General features: G+C 46.0%; 1 protein-coding gene across 3 annotated transcripts in view; it reads right to left on the bottom strand.

Moving 5' to 3' along the window:
- The window catches only part of USP50 (ubiquitin specific peptidase 50), a 290,206-nt gene that overhangs the window by 67,272 nt on the left and 204,307 nt on the right, over window positions 1-18,627 (bottom strand). For all 3 annotated transcript variants that reach the window (XM_085646339.1, XM_085646340.1, XM_085646341.1), the window contains exon 5: window positions 5,078-5,220. In XM_085646339.1, the coding sequence (XP_085502465.1) occupies window positions 5,078-5,220 (143 nt within the window). The remainder of the gene's footprint in view (window positions 1-5,077; window positions 5,221-18,627) is intronic.

Raw genomic sequence — 18,627 nt, 5'->3', positions numbered from 1 at the left:
GGAGCTGGCACTTCACCGCTATGTAGTTACTTCTGCGCCGCTGCACGGCTGCGGTGTAGTCTGGAAATAGCATGACTCGGCTGCTGCCCATGGTCAGGTCACCAGACTTTCTAGTTTCGCTTAGAACCGCATCCCTGTCCCGATAGTTTAGGAGCTTGAATAGGAACGGTCGGGGCCGGTCCCCCGGCTTGGGCCTCTGCGCCGGCACCCTGTGCGCCCTTTCCACAACAAAGTGCTGAGATAACACCCCCTGAGGCAGGAGGTCCCGCAACCAGTTCTCCACATATTGCTCCGGGTGCCTACCCTCCACTCCTTCCGGGAGACCCACTGCGCGGATGTTATTGCGCCGTGAGCGTCCTTCCGCATCGTCAACCCTGTCTTCGAGCGCATGGACCCGGTCCAGCACATCCTGCAGCGCTGCGCTATGACTCCGGACTACAGGTTGTAGCTCCTGAAGCGTCTGACCATGTGACTCTACTCTCTCGGCCAGTTTGCGATGGTCTGCGTGAAGGAGGGTGAAGTTGGATGTGACCTTGTCAATCCTCGTTTCGAGGGACGCCCTTGTCTGATCCAGGGTAGTGCCAAGTCTCTCCACTGCCGCGAGCATGGTGTCCATTTTAGTCGAGAGGGCCGCCGATTGCGACTCCGTATCTCCCCCCGACCGGCCCTGCGCGGGGTCCAGGCTCCCAGCACGCAGCTGACCCTGCTGCCATTTGTCGCGAAGTCGGCCCATCGCGTGCTGTTGGGCAGTCGGCATTCACAGCTCGTCTCCGGGCGTCGTGTACACAACCGGGCGTGGGCCCTCCAATCCCCGCCGGCACTCAGCTCCGCTCGGCCGCCGGAGCTATACTCGTTCCCCAGGGCCCAGCCGCTGGGCCGCAGTCAGCAGGAAGAGGTCCGGGGATACCCCACAGCCCGCAGCAGCAACAGGCTCCGGAAGGGAAGCACACCGGCAGTGTACCCCCAGGCCGCAAGGGGCTCCAAGAATCGTGCGCCTCGTTCCCCTTAGGGCATCGCACCACCGTGCCTGCTCACTGATGCGTCGGTTAGCCGATGTCCAGCCCAGTCCCGTTCTGGCCCTGCCAGGTACACCCGACCGGTGCCCGCCAGCAGACCGCTGTGCGCCATGGCTCGCTCGCTCTGCGTCGTTGCAGCTGTACAGCCACTAGAGCGCTAGGCAATCCAGGCGCTGGAGCCCCGTCGGCCAGCTTCACAACAGGGGCCCCGCTCCCAGGGACTCTACGCCCAGCACCCCGGGTCACAGTCACTTGCGGAGGCTCCCCACCTCTCCAGTGCGTGGCTCCTGGCGGTCCCTACAATGTCCGGTACACCACCCTCCGCCACGGCCTCGCACAAAATGGCGCTTCCCAGGAAATGGCGCCCGCCTCTGCCAGTACCGTGCCTCACTGTCCGCAACCGGCAAGCCACGCCTCGGCCTCCGGGCTCTCCGGGCCGCCCCAGTCCAGGTTCCGCTACTCGTGCCGCTCAAGCTCAGGGCCCTCCTCTCCACACGGCTCGCACCCAGGCACTCCGGGCTCATCACAGCAGGCCCCAGATCGCGGCTCACCGCGCTGCCTAGGCCTCGACGGCGGCCCCCACCGCTCGGGGCCGCAGACTCCCCCGCACTCCAGGCACGCTGTCCCCCGGGGGCCGCAGCTCCTCAGCGCTCCGCCGCCGAGCAAACCACAGTGCGCAGCAGGCTCCCAGCTTGCAGACCAGGGCGTCACACTTCACTGCACTCCACGTCGCGGGGGCCCCCCGCAGCACCCGGCAGGGCTCCTACCAGTCCGTGTCCGCCGGCGACGTCAGCTCGCAGCCTTCAGGGCACCTCGGCCGCGAGGGGAAGGGACCTCTCGTGCGGCGCCGTCCCCCTCTCCGTCTCCCGGCACTATCGCAGGGTCCCGTGGCCGGCCCCGCCTCACAGGCCGCCGCGCGCTTCCTCTCCGCTCAAGCCCCACCGGGTCACGGCTCCTCACAATTGCTGCTCGCGGGGCCACGCCAGCTCCTCGTCACTGCCCCACACCGGGCCCGCGTCCAGCTGCCACGATCTGCCCCCTCTCAGGATAAATGGCAGGATATCCAGGAGGTAACGGTCGGAGCCTCAGTCGCTCGCGTCCGCCATGTTGCCCGGCTGGCCACGCCCCCCAGCACGAGGTCGTGCTTTGTTTGTGCAGAGTAGACAGAATAATAATTGCAATTTGGGACACGTCTTCTGCTCTGCAGTTGCTTAGCTTTGAAGGGAAACTTTTCACTATCACTGCTTGACATTGGCATCAACAAGGAGGTAGAACATTTCTGCATAGTGACCTTGCTGAATCTCCTGGTTTAGTACCAATGCGGCTCTGCATGTTACACTAATGTTTGGAAATGAATGCGTTCTGTTCAGCCAGTTGTTGCTATTCATTCAGCACTAGGTTCTGAGTGAGAGGTCTCGCCACCAGCTGCTCAGAGATGACAAAGCTCTCTTAAAATCCGGGAAGAGAAAACACTGAAAGCCCTCGGGTCTGCAGCAAATCTGCAGAGTATATTACTTTCCTCTGCAACAGACTGCACGAAGATATGATGATGCGCGGTCTTACCGAAGCTAATGGCTAGAGATGTGTGAGGAATAAAGTTTGAGGTTCCTATTCTATTCATTCTATTTATATGTAATATCAATGAGTTATCTATTGTAACCTCATCCATATCCCACACTTTGGATATGTGCAGCACACATGCAATGTGTGTATTGTTCTAGTACAAACCCGTCAGTAAAAAACCTATGCTAGATTTCACAAACACATCTTTGCATAGTGTGTGGCGCTAGGCAGCCTGTGTGTGCATCTTCACATGGGGAAGAGGGCAGCAGCAGGTCATATTTAGTAAATGGCTCTGCAATGCTCTCTCCCCCTACTGCAAAACAGCACACCAACTTTGGATGCTGTGCTGCATTGTACTATTTTTAATACCACTGCCCCTAAGTGTTTAGTAAAAGCAAGTTATCAAAATGTGTTTATCCTTGTTGAAAATGTAGCTTGAAAGCATGTATTTCAAATGTTAGCTAATCTTTAACCAACAGTATCCTAGGACTAAATACATTACTATTCTAGCTCGAGTCCAAGAATATTTCAGTGGCGGCCAGCAATGAAAATGGGTGGCGGGACAGGGAGGCGGGGGAAAATGAGGTACATAAAAAATTAAATAAAACATACCTCCTGCCCGCGTCACAGCGTCTTCCTCGGCACCTCCCTTCACTCCTTCCACTGGATGGAACAGGAAGGACCCATGGGGCACCCAGGCTCCCCTGAGCCAATAACATTGCTACAATGCAGTATTGTAATTGGTCTGAGCACTGTGGTTCGGTGCTCAGACGGGGCCCCGGGACCTGGGCATGTTCTCCACCCAGGCTGTAATGAAGCCTATTGGAGAACATGCTATTTGTGCATGAATGTTTGGCCGGCCAAACGTTCATGGGCATGTAGGTAGTGAAAACTACTCCTCACCTCCCCCTTTCAGCATAGAGCCCCGCCCCACCTCCTAAAGCTGCCGTACCCGCAACAAGAAAAAATATAATGATAACAACATTGAGTTATTATCATTTTTTTTTACACTGCTGAAAAGCAGTGAGGCGACGCTCCTCCGCCTTAGCGGAGGAGCTACCACTTCTGTGCTTGTTTTAACATGGCTTGGTAAAATACATTCTATATCTAGTACTGGATTTACAAATGTTTTGCACCAGGTGTGCCTCGCTTTTCTAATGCAAAGTCTTAAGAGGAGATTTACAAACCAATGATTGTAAACCAAAGTAAGACACATTGATGCAAATGTACCTCCTTGCATGCTTTGGATCAAAGAGACGTACCATGGGAAGTGATGGATGTTCCAATGCAACCACCCATGAGTTTGCCACAAATCCTTATTTATAGAGAACTGTAGACAGGGATTTAGGCCAAAATACTGTGCCACGTACAGGCAGATGTAAAGAGGAGAAATGTTTTAATTTCACCACATTGTACTGCACACATACAAAGTTAGAAAAGACCCCTCCAGCAAATAGTATGCATCTGAAAGCACAGCCCCCCTTGCTGTATGGTGCAAAGGTGTCTGCATTGCTGCATAGCTGCTTAAAGTGCTCCAGAGCAGGGAACGAGAACAAAGTCACATCTTGGTAGGTATGTTGCTGTTCTACTCACTCACATTCACACATTGTAGTGTATCAACTTTACTTGCTGCCCTGTGTTGCGTGACTTGTATGTAAACCCGGGCCCTAGGCTGTCAGACATGCTGCTTGTCAAAGGTTCCCACTATACAGTAACGTATACTGTATGAGCTGTTATTGCTGTGGTAGGTTTTAATATAGCTTCATTAAAACTTGTTTTCTCTAATAGAATTGACCATATTTTTCAGTGTATTTAACTTCCCCAAACTTTTCACTAAAAACCCGAATTCTGGCTATCAGATCCCCAAAGCTGGCGTGCCCGGTGCGCGGTGGACGAGCGGGGCTCCCAGCCAGAGCCTTCCTTTCCCTCCGCCACATCTTTCTGTTCTTGCAAGGCAAATTCTGTAATATCTAAAATAGATCGATAAATCATGTTTCCTTGGTTGGAAACGATGCGCAACATTTCTAAACGTTTGTGTTAAATGTCCCCTAAATTATCTGGAAAGCATGTCTGCCTCAAACACTGCAGCACTTAACTCGGCTTTTTAACCTTGTGCAGTATGTCAGTTTGAGAGCATTTAACCTGTGTCAGCTGATGTCACGTTTCAGGAAGAAACTGAAAACCAGACTGTTTCCTAGAGATTAGATCCTTGCCTATCTTGGTTAGATACACACAGTGGCTGACTGGTAATCTAAGCGCCAGGATACCCTTCGGGTGGCAGATGCGCTATACAAGTTTGCCTTACATTACATTACATTACATCGGCCACTCTATTAGACTGAAGTTCATACAAAATGCCACCTACATTAGATGCAGGCATGATATATTTATCCTATGCCAGAGACAGGCGAGTCTATTAATTAACACTACCTAGTGGCACACACACATATGGAAATTCAATCCAATACAAATGACTTAAGAAAACCTTGAAGATGTACCTTTTTAAATGAAATATTAGAATCTTCGGTGCTTTCAGCAGAGTGGTCTTAGCTTGGGCATCCTGGTAGCTGTCACAATATGAACAATGGACTGTGTTGTTCCACGATAAAATGTCTTGCCCAAAGAAGTTATTTAGACAGTCCTATTAAGTAAAATAGCATCCAATTACACATCTTTATGAAATATTATACCACACAGTAAAAGCACTTCAAAATATATATATCATTACAAAAAATCAACAATTAGCAACAATACCGTTATCTGAAAACATCTCAGCCATATGTAACCAATCAACTATAAAGGAGTTGCACATTTAAGGACAGTGTAACGAGACAGCAAGTGGGTAGCAGTTCTTGTGGAGCGTGGGAATCCCCCGCCAGCTTCAGCTCTGGCCTTCTGTCACGAGAAGAATGAGCTCCTGTTACCATGAACGTTGTGCGATAGTATTGCTAAATATTTTCAGAACAAAGTGGAACACATTCATTGGGACATCTACTGTCCTAGAGTCAATTCACCTGGAGTCTTTCCCCAAGCCTCATCATCCGGTGAAGACAGTTCATCATCCCCAGCCTACTTTCTCCAAATTTGCTCCTCTCCTCTCTATCCAGGTTATGGACCGTATTCTCTCAGCCAAGTAGGGCTCTCCCTTGAACCCATGCCCATTTTTCTGTTTTGAAAATGGTTCCATTAACGTATGGCTAATATTCTTACTATTTTGTTTCACACCATGGTTAAAACTGGATGTTTTTTAAGGCCTGGAAGAAGTGCTTAATTTGTAAAATATTAAGTGCCAGGGCTCTGACCAGGAGGCCACTGCAGCTTGCACCACCCATCTCCCGTTCATCGTTGCCAAAACAACTACTAACCATCTCTCTCGCATGTAAATGTTCAGATTATTCCAGGTCCCCAAAGCTAAAGGAATGGCTGGTTAGGCAGGTATTAGCAATTTTAATGCATATTGTACTCCTAAACAACCTTTGTTCTGCTCATCTCTAAATTACATGAGCAGCGCCACCATATGGGAGACTGTTCTATGTATGGTGTTGACAATTAGGTGCCGGTGCCGAGCACCGGAATGCACCGGCTCAAATTAAGCACTGCCTGGAAGGTGGCCTCAATTCTACCTTTTCTCAAGACACGTAGTCTCAACCCTAATGACCCAAATAATTCTCAGCCGATTTCCCGACTTCCTTTGCTAGCCAAATTGGCGGATAAAACCATGAATATCCTACCATCTTCTTTTATTCAGGATAACAGTCTGCTAGACAACACACAATACAGCTTCAGAGGAGGACATAGCACCGAATCTGCGCTGATTAAATCGGCAGAAGAAATCAGAGAGGCGTTAGATTCGGGGGGAAAGGCTGCCCTGATCAAATTGGTTCTCTCCGCGGCCTTTGATATGGTCCACCATGATCTTCTGCTGGACCATCTAGCCTCTATTGGAGTACCAGGGCTAGCACTCACTCTATTGAGCTCCTTCCTGTCAGACAGGAAGCAGTTTGTGGCACTGAACTTCTTTGTCTCCGAGCCTTTTTCTCTACTGTGTGGGGTTCCACAGGGATCCACAATCAGCCTGAACCTGTTTAATGTTTGTTTCAGCTCTGACGCCTATAATTAGATCTATTGGGTTTGTCTTGACCTTCTGTGCCGATGACACACAAATTGTTGTGTCGGCTTCAAATCGGGACACCAACAATTGTAGGAATGTTCATGACTGTATGCTGGCCATCAGTTCTTAGATGAGCAACAACTGCCTAAATTAAATTATGACAAAACAGCGGTTATTTTATATGGCAACAATCCTTCCTTCTGGTCCCCTTCTTGGTGGCCAGAGGAACTGGGCTCTTTCCCCACACCCATCAGGAAAGCCAAAAACCTAGGAGTCCTTATGGTCAATTATCTTTCTTTTGGCAACCAGGTCAATTCTTTGACGGTTTCTACCTTTTATATTCCAAGGCTGGTCAAAAAGATTTTACGATTTATTTCTTTAGAGTCCCAAAATACTGTGGTGTCCTCCCTTATCTTGTCATGGCTGATTACTGTAACAGCCTGTATCTTAATATGCAGCAGCAACATCTTAATAAGTTGCACAAGCTTCAGAATGCCACCTCTAGACTTCTATCAGGTACTCCTAAATTCTGCTTTGTTAAATCAGTAATCCAGGGACTTCATTGGCTCCCCGTCAGGAAGAGGATTTCGTTTAAATCTCTGTGCATGGCCTTCAAAGCTCTAAACAACACTGGCCCTTTCCAACTCAGACAGAATTTCAAGTGTTACGTTACCCAATAGAACTCTCCATTCTGCAGGTGCATGAAAATTGGTTGAAACCATATTTTAAAAGGCAAATTGGGGTGGAAGAAGCTTTGTCATTGGCACAGCTACGGCTTGGAATGAACTACCTCTCTTTCAATCCCTGATCCGCTTGCTTTTAGGAAAAGTCTTAAAATATGGCTATTTAAAAACTAGGCCCCTTGCTGCTCTGTATCCTGATTTTCGTTGGAACTAGCGCCAAAACACCTTTGGGTAACAGTGTGCTTTATAAGATTGCTTATGATGAACATTAACATTAACAGGGGATTCATGATGTTGCTCCCTGATGGAGCTAGGAAGCTTGTTTCCGGTCCAGGGAAGACATGACTTGGCAGTTCGGGCTGGACTGTTCCCATGAGGCACAGGGTCAGACTGATTTGCATATGGCCATGTCTGAACTGGGGTGGCAGAGTGGGCTAAAGAACGGTGATGGATTAAACCCAGATCAGTTGACTGGGGGTGAGTGCTTGCTATGTTCAACAATCCGTCCATCATTTCCTTTGGTTTTTGCTTTGTTCGCCATAAGTTGGCAGGGTATGCTCAGACGTGAGTCCCTTGCTCACTTTGCCACTGGATTCAAGCAAGCCTGGTTGAAGACGGCTGAAATGTCAGAAACCGGTCCTAGGAAGCTTGTTTCCGGTCCAGGGAAGACATGACTTGGCAGTTCGGGCTGGACTGTTCCCATGAGGCACAGGGTCAGACTGATTTGCATATGGCCATGTCTGAACTGGGGTGGCAGAGTGGGCTAAAGAACGGTGATGGATTAAACCCAGATCAGTTGACTGGGGGTGAGTGCTTGCAATGTTCAACAATCCGTCCATCGTTTCCTTTGGTTTTTGCTTTGTTCGCCATAAGTTGGCAGGGTATGCTCAGACGTGAGTCCCTTGCTCACTTTGCCACTGGATTCAAGCAAGCCTGGTTGAAGACGGCTGAAATGTCAGAAACCGGTCCTAGGAAGCTTGTTTCCGGTCCAGGGAAGACATGACTTGGCAGTTCGGGCTGGACTGTTCCCATGAGGCACAGGGTCAGACTGATTTGCATATGGCCATGTCTGAACTGGGGTGGCAGAGTGGGCTAAAGAACGGTGATGGATTAAACCCAGATCAGTTGACTGGGGGTGAGTGCTTGCAATGTTCAACAATCCGTCCATCATTTCCTTTGGTTTTTGCGTTGCTCCCTGATGACCAGGATCCCCAACTTGCTGGTTTTGAGAACAGCACACTGGCTGTCAGATGCTGTTCCATGGGCTGCAGGGAAGACCAGGGCTACTGGACCCCAAACGTGATTGTGTAGGGTACTTGGCACCTTCCTAATATTGCTCTCAAAACTGTGGCATGTACAACCCTTTCTCTCTGCTCTAAGGGTAGCAAAGACAAGCATTCACAAGTTACTCAGAGAGTTAGTATGGGAGCACGAGCTCAGAACTAAAAAAATAATAGATACAATACCTTTAATTTCCAGCCCCTGCTTGTCTTTTTTATTATAAGAAAGTACTTTTAATTCCACAGCAGTACTCAATGCTAAACAATTCAATTGTGACTACAAGGTGATGCTCATGATCATGACTCTCTTTTGGTCAATTCTTAATTTGAGCCAGTGGTTGAAGTTGGGGTCCACCAGCACTCATTTGTTTGGGACTGGCACTTATTTTACCTCATCAGTCTTTGACAAAGTGCAAGAGAAAAAAAACATGTTGGAAACCAAGAGGAAGAGGAAGATGGAGAACTGTGACAAAGGTAGAAGACCGCAACCTGCAATAGTAAGATACAGGAGTAGCGAGTGTCTGGTCAGGGCAGTCTTACAGATTTTTGGGGGCTCAGGCAAGACATATTTTGGAGCCCCCTGTTTGTAATACCTTTGAATTTGTATTATACATGGTCTGCTATTTGCAGCCTGTGTGATGCTGAACAAAGTTTCAAAAACGCGGTTCATACAAAAACAATTGCAATATGTGCTTTCCAAAGCCCCAAAAGTTCTTAAGATCATACAGGACAAATAGAGACTGAGTCAGAGGTAGAGATAGGCATATACAAGGAAAGGGGCTGAAATACAGAAATAGACAGAAGTGACCTGGAGGAAAAATGTACTTACCCTGGGGCACCTTGGAAGGTGTGGGCCCTGGGCAATTGCCTTCTTTGCCCATGCCTTAAAATGTATCTGTATATGATGGTGGATTAAAGAGGCATGAGGTGAAATCAAGACTAATCAGCCTTGGTATTCAGCACGCTGATATTCCAGTGGGCTTGCCACCAGCTTCTGAGCAAATCTATGGCCCAAGCACTTATTGTTTTGCCAATCAAGCACTGCTTATGGGTCCTTCATCCCGCCCTTTCTCGCTGTGCTTTCGCTCACCTGGGTGACCCTATTTAGGATTGCATCCCAGGAAGCTTGAATAGGACACGGGTGCAGATTACATTTCCCCAAAGTCAAATGCATAATCAGTTCATGGTATAATCTTGTTATTCCCCTTGTTGTCAGATTAGGCAGGAGGCGCTCACCTCAACTCATTTGCTGCAGTTCAGTCAGACTGTAGGCAGGGGCCCACTGTAATCATCTACGGCCTCTGCACTAGCCGCTGGGGAGGGCGAGCGTAGCTTGAGTCTTCACAAAACATGGCCCACACTTGATTATCAGATGCAGCTTGGCAGTCCCTGGTGAGGTTCTGCGGGATCCTCTGCGATTGTAACACCCTTCTGGACCGAATGCATAACACGATCGGGCTGCACATGGCAGATGCAGTCCAACCCAGACTGATACACACAAGGCAGTTACAGCCCATTGTTCTGCAGCTTGTATTCAGTCTCCAGTTTAGTTTCTCATTTTAATTTAGCCTCATTTTCTAATGGTGATTTGTACATGTTATCCTATTGCGAGAATGACCCTTGCATGCATTTATTCCTGATAGACATTGTCACCCTGTAGTTTGCCCATTTAGTTCCAGGGTTGCACACATTCAGAACATGAGACATTGTTTTATTTATTGTGCTCCTAAAGAGATGAGTCTTCTGCTTTATTCTAATTAAAATGCTATCCTGCACCTTTGGCGCAGGTTGGTAAGCTTGCGGTTCTGTTATTTAAACTGTGTCCATGTTGATGTCGGTGAGAAGTTTACTTTTTCCAGAGTCATCACGGAATGCTGCTGTAATATGCAGTCCCTCTGACCTCGATCTTCATCCTGGGAAGGAAGATATATGTGCACTCAGTCGGAGGTGCATTTGTGGATGCACTGAGCCTGGCTTCCTGACATGCAGTACCAAGCTAAGGGGTTAGGTCATTCTGACAGGCCTGGCAGATGGGTACTCCCAATATCCTCTCTTTAGCATAGATGCTAGAAACAAATAGGAGTAACTTTAGCAACATTATCAACAATTACCATGGTTCAGTTGTTTGTGTCTATCACTATTCTAAAAATTGCTTATTGTAATAATTTGTCTCATCTTTATTACAATTGTAGCTCATGTTTTATTTACAAAGATTAGAGCTTTTGAATAAACATTCAAAAATGCTATATTATATATTTTCTTTGTGAGCACTGTGGGCATGCAAGATTGACAAACAAGAGGGTTACAACTATTGCCATGATTTGGGGGTTGGAGGCAGTACTGTGAGCTAGCCGAACAGACCAACATTTACTGATTATATAAGGACTCAGTCTCTGTATTATGAGGTTTTGTTGCTCTAAATACACAGTCCTACTAGATTAGTAGGAACCGTATAGCATGGCGCCAACAACATTCTAGGTTTGTTACCTACTGAGTGTGCCTCCTGAGAGTTTACTTGCATGTGCTCAAAGCTCCTTTATTACCCTTATACAGAGACGTCTGTGGTGATAAAGGTTTTTATCCTCCTTTAGCTTAATAGGAAGTACCTATTTATGTCTGTAGGTTAATTAAGCCCAATAAATCCTGTGTAATCAATTTTATATTCTCATCTTTAATATGGCCCCTTATACCATAATACAAATACTGTACTTAATTTGATCTTTATACTGATCCTAATAAATCATATTCTATTTTATCACTACAAAGTCCTCACTTAGATGGCAAAGGTCATAAAAACTGTTGTAGCCCTGAAGTCTACCTGAAGTCCTCAAACAGAGTCAGGCTGAACATGGAGCAGCCCTTATCCTCGATTTGGGGATGAAACTCATTCGCAACTTTGCCTTGTCCTTAATTATTTTGAGCAATATTGCAGGGAAGGCAGCTGCATTGGCTATAAACCAATGGCTTGCTACAGTTCCAGTGGCAGACAAGGAACGTGAACTCTCTAAAATTATTTCTGAAACATATACTTCTATAGGTCATGACAGATTGGGAACAACCATGAATTGTAATTCCCACGTGCTACTGAAAAGGCCTGGATGCGCACGCCAGTGGCATTTGTAAACATGAGGAATAATGCTGCCTTAAATAAAAAGACATGGAATAAATATGAAATAACTGGAAGAATATTGTTTTATTGTTTAAACAAATACTTTTTTCACAAGGCTGGGCGTCTGAGTGGCACGAGAGGTCGTGCCCTATATACAGTGAACTATGGTTGCGGGCTAGCTGGGACAGAGCTCGTTTCAGTCAGCACGTCGCAACACTCAAAAGAAAATCTGAACAAGCAAGAGTACAAGGCGCTGTGCAAGTTATCATTTTTGTTCATAAATTACCAAGCAGACACCAGAGTCTTCTAATGAGCGCTGGGATAAAAACAAAGCTAAAGCAAAAACCCGGAGTGGATCTCTGCAACCAGAGTATTCTGAAAAACGTTATAATTTACATCACTGTGATACAATTAAACAGCCTGATTAGTATCAGTATTCCGATACACAATCTTCTTGTTCTTTTAAGGACTCTGCAGACAGACGGTCTGAGACAGAGGGAATGGGCACCGCAGACAGCAACGGACTCAATGTCAGCATAAAAAAGGAAGAGAAACTTCTACAACAAAAAGGACAATTCAAAAAGAGAAAGTTGCCGGAATTTCAGTTAAATATGCCACAAATACTCAGTATTTCTTCTGAAAAAGATCTGGGCGAGGACTCTGCTTGACAGTGCAGCAGAGGTCCTCATAGTTCACCAGACTCTTCAAGAGTTTTGGTGGTGAGACGGACTAATGACTACCTTCAAGTAGAAACTCCAGATCAGCGACTCAGCCTTTCTGACAGACTCTATGATTGATTAATTGATTTGATTTGATTGGCATATTTCTAGAGCACAGCAAATGCCCGAGGGCGTCTTGGCACTAGGAACGAAGGATCTGACCGGCGCTGGCGGGATAGACACGATGGATACGTTGTTGAAGAGCCAGGTTTTCAGCGCCTTTCTGAAGGATAAAAGTGAAGGGCTGCTCTTTATGGAGGTGGGCAGCGGTTCCAGATCTTCACTGTTCCCAGCAGGAAGCTTCTTCCACCCAAGTGGGCTTTCTTAAACTTGGGTGTCTGCAAAAGTTTAGAATGGGTAGATCTTAAACTTCTGGCCGGCGCATATCATTTCAGGTGCGTCCTCAAGAATTGCGGCCCTGTGAGCCAGTGCAGGGCTCTTAAGCCGTGGGAGACTGATTTGAACCTAGGAATATCTAATACTAGTCTGGCTGCAGCATTCTGCAAACGCTGCAGTCTAAGTAGATGTTGGGATTGGATCCCCATATATAGGGCATTATTGTAATCTAATCTCGAAAGGGTCAAGGCTGGAACCAAAGTTATAACTGCAATGGGAAGTATAAATGGACTGATTTTTCTGATCATTTTTAAGATGACCCAGATGGTGGAGGAGAGCCTATTGATCTGACTATTAAATGTTAGCTTGTCGTCAAAGATGACTCCAAGATTTTTGACGTTGGATACAGGGATAGGACAATCGCCCAGATTGGCAGGCCACCATCTGGGTGACCAGATGGATGAATCCAAGCCCAACAGCAGGACTTCAGTTTTTCCTCCGTTTAATTTCAGGCAGTTGAACTGCATCCATTGGTTGACTTGCAGCATGCGGCCGTTAAAATGGTCGACGGTCTCCTCCACGTTACTTGAGACTGACACCACCAACTGGGTGTCGTCTGCATAGGAAACAACCGAGAACCCAAAATGTCTGATGATTGAAGCCAGGTGGGCCACATATACATTGAATAATGTGGGGCTCAGAGATGAGCCCTGAGGCACCCCACAAGGCAGTTTGAAGGAGTTGGAGGAGAAGGCTCCTAATTCAACTGAAAAGGTACTGTCGGCTAGGTAGGACAATAACAGTGCGAGGGCGGAATCTCGGATCCACAGCTCCACCAGTCTACTGGCTAGTATATCGTGATTTACTGTATCGAAGGCCGCCGATAGGTCTAACAAAATCAAGGCGGCCTTGCACCATGAATCTAGTATTGTCCTAAGTTCCTCAGCTGCCATGACCAGAGCTGTATCCGTTCCATGTCCTTCTTGAAACCCGTATTGTGAGTGATCTAAAAGTTTCCTGGACAAGATGTGTGCAGTGAGTTGTACATTGAGAATTTTCTCGAGTACTTTTGCTGGAAATGGAATTCTGGAAATAGGACGGTAGCTGCTGGGGTCCATTGGGTCAAGGCTCTGCTTTTTTAAAAGAGGAAGAAGTGAGGCTATCTTCCAGGGATCTGGGAAGATGCCAGAAACGATTACCTTATTGAACACAAAGCTTAAGTGTTCACTTAGAATTTCCGGAAACATATTAAGTATTTTAGGAGGGCAGGGGTCTGTTGGGCTCCTGATTTCAATGTTCTCACCACCTGAGTAATTTGTTCTAGTGTGGGGGGAGAGAAGGTGAAAGCTGGGATGGGGTCAACGGGATCTGTGGTTGTGGGAGTGATCTGGGCACCTGTGACTTTGCTAGCGCTGTCCCTAAAGGAATTATACACTGTTTCAACTTTATCTATGAACATCTGACCCAGAAGATTGCAGAATTCTGCGTTGCTTTCCGTCCAAGCCATTCCTGGTAGTTTAGCTATTTTTTTTACTGTAGAGAAGAGCTCCCTGCATGAGTTCCTTGCCTCACGGATCTTTGCTGTAAAGTATTTCCTTGTTTTTCCTCTATAATCAAATTCTTCTAGGCTGCCAATGCTTGTGTATACTCTGAGTTAGACGTACACATTGAGGGTGACTTCCATGTACAATATTAAGGCAGAATTGAACTAATGACTGCGACATTCTCCTCGCTGGGACTGTTTGGCCACCTGAGTTTGTTAGAAAAGTCACACAAGGAGAGGACGTAATCATGCCTTCTTTTTCCGTTATTGTCCCCACGGATGTGATAACAGCATATGCTACAGAATGGGCTCTTGACCAAGCCCCAGCATAATATTACAACCAGGCATGTTGGGATAATGACTCACCTTATCATGCTATGCCTATAAGGTCCAGCCCGCAAAAGCAAGCACAATACCCTATTAAATATGAAGCTGTTAGGGAGATTAAATCACAGTTGTCATTGAGCCTTGTGTTTCCAGATCATTCCTATAGTATAGTCTTTTGCTACAGACAATTAAACAGTGACACATGCACTATTGTGGTTCAAAATGCACATAGAACAGGTTTAAAAAACAACATTGTACGTAAAAAATAATAAACTACATTGGACATTTCCAATGGCTTTTTCTGTCAAAATATAGCGTCTGAAAGCTGTGACTTAACCGCCTTCACAGCACTAGGAGACCAGAGAAGGTTCTGTGGGCTCCCACAAGGGTATAAGAACAGCCCAGATCTGTTTGCTGCCCGAGTAGCATTAATTCTACAAGACATTGACTCTGAATCGTTAACATACTTTGATAACATTTACCTCACAGATGATGATTTAATCACAGATTTGGGCCAGGGTGGATCATATAATTTTAGGATTCACTGAACATGACTATACATTCAAAATCTAAAATTGCCTTTCTCCGTGTCCTGTTTTTGGGATACAAGTTATCTATTGAAGGTAAAAGTCTAGTCCACATTTCTTAGGTAAATGTGCTCTTATACAAACACCAGCTACACTGAAGATGCTTCAATCTCTTTTGGGCTTCCTAAACTTTGGTAGAACATACATACCATATTATACACAATGGGTTCAACAATTCTATGATTTAATTTGTTCAGACTTTTCTAATAAACATTGGACTACTGAACACACTACTATTCTCAGAAATTTACAGACTGATATGCTTGAGTCTAAACATTTACACACTCATAATAACTCTACCAACTTGGTCATCCTTATAATTGCTGGTTCCACTAGATACACATATGTTTTACTCAATGAAGGTGAAACAGTGCCGATTGCTTATAAAATGCATTTATATTTCAATCTGGAAATGCGTTTAGCATTGACAGACTTTTTTTTACAGCTGTCCTGAAGGAATGGCTATTGGCTTAGGAGAAACGTATAATTGTGGTGTTCTGGCCTTAGAGGCAGTCACCAATGCTAGCGTTCCTAAAGCAAAAGCCTTACATCCAAGATGGATCCAGTGGGCCAATTCCTTGACAGCTACTGATGTAGATTATGTTTTTGATTCTACCTTACAAACACAGGTATACCTCCAGTATGAGCAAGACTACCCTGTGTCTAATAAAAGTTTGCCTTTAGATCAATATGATTTTGTAATCTATACTGATTATTCAGCCCAGTCTATGGTTGCAACTAAGTACAAATATTTAGCAGCATGTGCTGTGGTGAAAGGTGTCATGAAAGATGGTATATGAATTGAAAGCATTGGTTCTGGCATTGCAGAATATGGATCCTGAATCCCCCCACACTTACATTGTGTGCTTCCTATTACTGCATCCAGGCCTTGAATGATAATTTACTCTATTGGCGCATGAAGGGATTCATTTATTTAAAAAAAAGGCTAGCAAGCATATATTCCTTTGGGGCAAGGTGGTGGCACGTAAGTATGCTTTCCACAGCTCATGCAATTCATAAATGAGTCATCAATGTGCTCGTATACACGTTGCAGGAATTTATTAGCTGATGAAGCTGCTAAGGTAGCTGTTCAAACAGTTTTTGTAGCTGCGATTTCTCGTTCATGTAGGAGGATTGCTGTTGACATCATGGCTGAAGTCACTGCTTCGGCTAATGGTGAGCCCTTGCCTAAAGGCTATTCAGCAAAATACTAAAGGTTATTCAGCAAAATATTCCTATCTATAGAGTCCTCAAAATATCCCCTTAGCCCACATTCCTGGGGTGGGTGATCAAGTGCTACCCAACAAGGACCACAGGTAGAGTTAATAATGGCTGCTCATGAATTATTAGCGTCTGTCCATGCTGGTGTAGTGGCTACAGTTTTTTTACAATAAAAAGGCTACTAGTGGCAGGGTCTTTACAGACAGACTAAAAATGATGTCCTTAGTTGTGACATTTGTCAACAAATTAAAACTTCCACTGCTGCACACCCACTGCAGACACCTCTTTTAGTTTCCAACAAGCCAATACAATGTGTCTATTTAGATCACTGCAGGCCACTCCATTTGGATGTTGCCTGTACATTTATTTTAGTGGCTGTTGACTCTTGTTTTTGATTTCTATGGGTGTGGCAACAGCAATAAGCTGACGCTCAAGCTGTTGTTAATAAATTGCAAGTCTTTGTTGGTACATATGCAGTAGCAGCATTACATTCGGATGAAGGACTGGCCTTCGCCTCTAAGGTTTATCGGGATACTGTGGGCACCCTGGATGTTGCTGTGCATGATTCTGCCCCCATCATCCTGAGGGAAATTCAATAGTGGAACGGAAGAAACAGGACTTAAAGTAGCCCTTAACAGTTAGAGTATTAGGTTCAGGTCATAGCTGGATCCATAGCCTGCATGAAGTCCAGAGATCAATAAATAATCTGCCTAGAAGGTCTTTGGGTGACTGGACTCCTTCTGAAATTCTCATCGGGGTCTGACTTTATGTTCCGGATCTTCTTAACCCTGGCACAGTGGCTGAATGTGTGCCCTCTAATATCAATAAACATTTTGCCGTCTTACAGGAGCTACAAAACATCTAAGATGAGCACTTCAATTTGAATTCTAAACGTTCTGCCACTGTTGAAGTGAAGGTGCAACCAGGGGTTTCTGGTGGGATTCCTAAAGTTGGGGATCTAGTCTGAGGGAAGATTGCAGGTAAAAAAGAGTTTGGCCCGTCATACTGTGCACCGGTGCCGGTCCTTGCTGTCAAAGTTACTTGAACTGTGATTTTGCCACCGCTTGCTGGTTGTAAATACAACAGACTTGTTTCAATTGATTTGATCATGCTGCACTATATGGCCAGTCCTAAACAGCAGGCCACAAGATTTTCTGGGTAGTTCCTTCACACCTCTCTGTACTCTGCACAAAATTCCTCAGCACGCTTTATGCAGTCCAAATATTTCTGCACCCCGGCTTGGGTCTACAGATCCTGAAATTTCCTTCTTACCAGTTAATCATGATAACACAGGATGTGTTTTTAACGTAAGTTTACCATTTTCTACTGCTGCTGCGCCTTGCAATAAAAGTATATACTACCAACCACCGTTGGAGGTACCTACCTGTTCTCGTTTGCCCGCTGAGGTTTCTGATTTTACAGAGACTCAGACGTGGTACACATGAGTTTTTTCTTTAGCACAAACAGACATATCTGATTCCTCCATGGTCCTACTGCTGGATTTTTCTTTCATTATGTTTTCTTTTCCACAGGTTTGGATTCATCACAGTGTTATTTCTATTTTTGAATGGACACTATTTTCCAGATTGTACTTCACCAGAACTTGTAGCTGAGGTGCTGACCCCCCATTCTTCCTCACATAAGGTCCGGAGGGACTTGTCCCTGATGAACATTACTGCATTCCCTGTCCATGATAATATTGTTTGGGATAAAGTTACCTATGGCATTTTTATTCCAATACAAACATTGCAAAATTCCATATGTATTTAAAGTTGCTATGGATGACTTTCTCAGTGGCTGCTAGGGAGGTCGGACGTAGCTTGTGTCTTCACCGAACTTGGTCCCCCTCCTGTTTGTCAGATACCACTTGGCAGGCCCTGGTGCTGCTCTGTGGACTCCTCTGAAAATTTAGCCACCTTCTGACGAGACATAGCTGGGCAGGTGCAGCCCAACCCGGATGGATACACACAAGGCAGTTACAGCTCACATGGGCCAGTACACACAGTCAGGCAGCTGTGGCGGCAGGTATAGCCCTGACTTGGGCAAACAGACTCAGCAGATTGTTGTAGCCCACCCTGTAGTGACACACATGGCAGGCAATCGAACCCCACACGGCAGATACACATGGCAAG

Source organism: Triturus cristatus, chromosome 3_1 (genome assembly GCF_964204655.1).
Source record: "Triturus cristatus chromosome 3_1, aTriCri1.1, whole genome shotgun sequence".
NCBI lineage: Eukaryota > Metazoa > Chordata > Amphibia > Caudata > Salamandridae > Triturus > Triturus cristatus.
This window is presented reverse-complemented; position numbering and strand designations above follow the sequence as displayed.